The sequence below is a fragment of the Pipistrellus kuhlii genome, unplaced genomic scaffold (genome assembly GCF_014108245.1).
Source record: "Pipistrellus kuhlii isolate mPipKuh1 unplaced genomic scaffold, mPipKuh1.p scaffold_m20_p_13, whole genome shotgun sequence".
Lineage (NCBI taxonomy): Eukaryota > Metazoa > Chordata > Mammalia > Chiroptera > Vespertilionidae > Pipistrellus > Pipistrellus kuhlii.
The window spans coordinates 4,015,259-4,017,817 of record NW_023425438.1 but is presented as its reverse complement, the minus strand read 5'-3'; the positions used below and the strand labels follow the sequence as shown (position 1 = coordinate 4,017,817).

The following is a 2,559-nucleotide window of genomic DNA, read 5'->3' as shown; positions in this document are numbered from 1 at the left end:
TCCTCCGGAGACAGCAACCTGACCCCAAATGTCTGCTGAAGTGAGGAAATAAGAGAAGAGCAAACATGGACAGATATTGACATCAGTCTTGGAAAACAGCAATGACAAGGAGCTGGGGGGTGGGAGGAGGAGAGGCGGCTATTTATAGCGATTCGATGAGAATGATAGAGAGGATAGCCATGTGCTGTGTGCGGGAGAGATGGAGCGGAGTACACAGTGTGCGTGCGCATGTTTATTCTCAGTGAAGGGATCTCAGGATATGTGTGTCCAGCAGGAGTTCACGAGGCTCCAAAAGACCCCCAGAGAGAAGTCTGCCTGCGACAGTCCCACTTGTCTCTGGGCGGTGGTTGCCATGCTCTGGGAGGGGAGTAGGAGGAAGGGGCAGTCTGTTACATGGACGCCTGCAGTCTGACCGGTAAGACCGAACCTGCTAACACAGAAAGTTTGGCCATCACACTGTTAATTTCCATGGCTCTCATTTCTTATATTGGAATCCTGCACTGTGCACCTGGATTTTTCAGATGATCCCTGAGGCCCCCTGGTTAATGTCCACGCCTTTTCTCCTCCAGGGCTCTTCAGGATGAGGAAGAGCTGAGAGCAGTTTGTACTCTCCTTTGCACCTTTACTCAGCAAATGTGTGTGAAGTACAGCCCTGTGCCAGGCATTGGGGGGTGCAACAGTGAGCCAGCAGGGCGTAAGCCTCCTCTTTGGTACATGCTGTGTGGTGAGGAGGACAGCCGAGTGAGCAGTGCCCAAGTGTGATGGCACAGGGGATGGTGCAAGCACTCAAGAGGGCACCTAACCTAGTCCTGGAGGCCACAAAAGGATGCTATGTCTCCAGGGAGCCAGGACAAAGTGTTTGTGGCAATGGGAATGGCAGATGCCAAAGTACCCAGGCATGGTGGGTCCATGGTGGGTCTATGGTGGGTCCATGGTGGGTCCATGTAGGTCCATGGTGGGTCCATGATGGGTCTGTGGTGGGTCCATGTAGGTCCATGGTGGGTTCATGGTGGGTCCGTGGTGGGTCCATGTAGGTCCATGGTGGGTCCATGGTGGGTCCATGGTGGGTTCATGGTGGGTCTGTGGTGGGTCCATGTAGGTCCATGGTGGGTCCATGGTGGGTCTGTGGTGGGTCCATGTAGGTCCATGTAGGTCCATGGTGGGTTCATGGTGGGTCCGTGGTGGGTCCATGTAGGTCCATGGTGGGTCCATGGTGGGTCTGTGGTGGGTCCATGTAGGTCCATGGTGGGTCCATGGTGGGTTCATGGTGGGTCCGTGGTGGGTCCATGTAGGTCCATGGTGGGTCCATGGTGGGTCCATGGTGGGTTCATGGTGGGTCTGTGGTGGGTCCATGTAGGTCCATGGTGGGTCCATGGTGGGTCTGTGGTGGGTCCATGTAGGTCCATGTAGGTCCATGGTGGGTCCATGTAGGTCCATGGTGGGTCCATGGTGGGTCTGTGCTGGGTCCATGTAGGTCCATGGTGGGTCCATGGTGGGTCTGTGGTGGGTCCATGTAGGTCCATGGTGGGTCTGTGGTGGGTCCATGTATGTCCATGGTGGGTTCATGGTGGGTCCATGTATGTCCATGGTGGGTCCATGGTGGGTCCATGGTGGGTCTGTGGTGGGTCCATGTAGGTCCATGGTGGGTCCATGGTGGGTCCAAGGAATTGAAAGATGTTTATGCAGCTGGAGCCTTGGGTGCCAGGGAGAGAGTGATCTTAGGGATGGCATGCTTGTGTCCCCCAAATTCATTTGTTGAAGCCCTAAGCCCCAAAGGGATGCTATTAGGAGGTGAGGCCTTTGGGAGGCGATTAGGGTTCGATGAGTTCATGAGGCTGAGGCCTTCATGATGGGAGCGTGGCTCAGGAGATAGTGCTCACCAGTGGCTACCCTGCTCAGCAGTGAGGGGCCTGGGCTCTAGCCCACGCAGGCCCCTGAGACGCCTCTGTGCCCTGTGATGGAGCAGCAGCCAGGAACTCTCATCCTAATTCCCCCCTAATCGGAGGCCCAGGCACTGGGTTCACTCAAGGGCTCAGAGGCCAAGGGTTATGAAGAAGCAGCTCAGCCTGCCTGCATCTGCTTTCTAAGGGAGCTTCCCATCTTTGGGTCTGGAAAGTTAAGGCCACAGGAGGCCAATCTGGGCCTTCTAGCCCAGCACCCTCACTTTTGCTCATAGAGCTTGAGATCAGCTTCCCAATATGTGCTCACAAAGCCACACTGAGAATTAAATCACAATAATCCGAATTTCCCCCATCTGTTCATAAGGTCTTGACTCCCTTGCAAAGTCCCCACCAGACATATGTGCATCCCCAGCCTGTCTGGTGTGTGCTCATAAGTGTGTCGCCTGCTACTTTGTGCTTCCACTGCTCCTAGGAGCCGCTGCCCATCTCACCGAGCTTCTCTCTCACCATGGGCTCTGGCACACTGCTAAGCAGGGCTTCTGTCTGCTGAAATCTTCCGTGGTCACCACAGCCTCCCTGCTGCCCTGCTCCCCTTCCCCCCCCGCCCCCCAATCAGGGACTGTGGTTCTGCCAGACATAGCACTGGTGTGGACACTGA

At 55.7% G+C, this 2,559-nt stretch overlaps 1 protein-coding gene across 1 annotated transcript; it reads right to left on the bottom strand.

Moving 5' to 3' along the window:
- Positions 1-918: 918 nt before the first annotated feature.
- Positions 919-1,641, bottom strand: LOC118717734 (extensin-2-like). The gene has a single exon (XM_036436103.1). The coding sequence runs from the start codon at positions 1,639-1,641 to the stop codon at positions 919-921; it is 723 nt and encodes a 240-aa protein (XP_036291996.1).
- Positions 1,642-2,559: the final 918 nt, after the last annotated feature.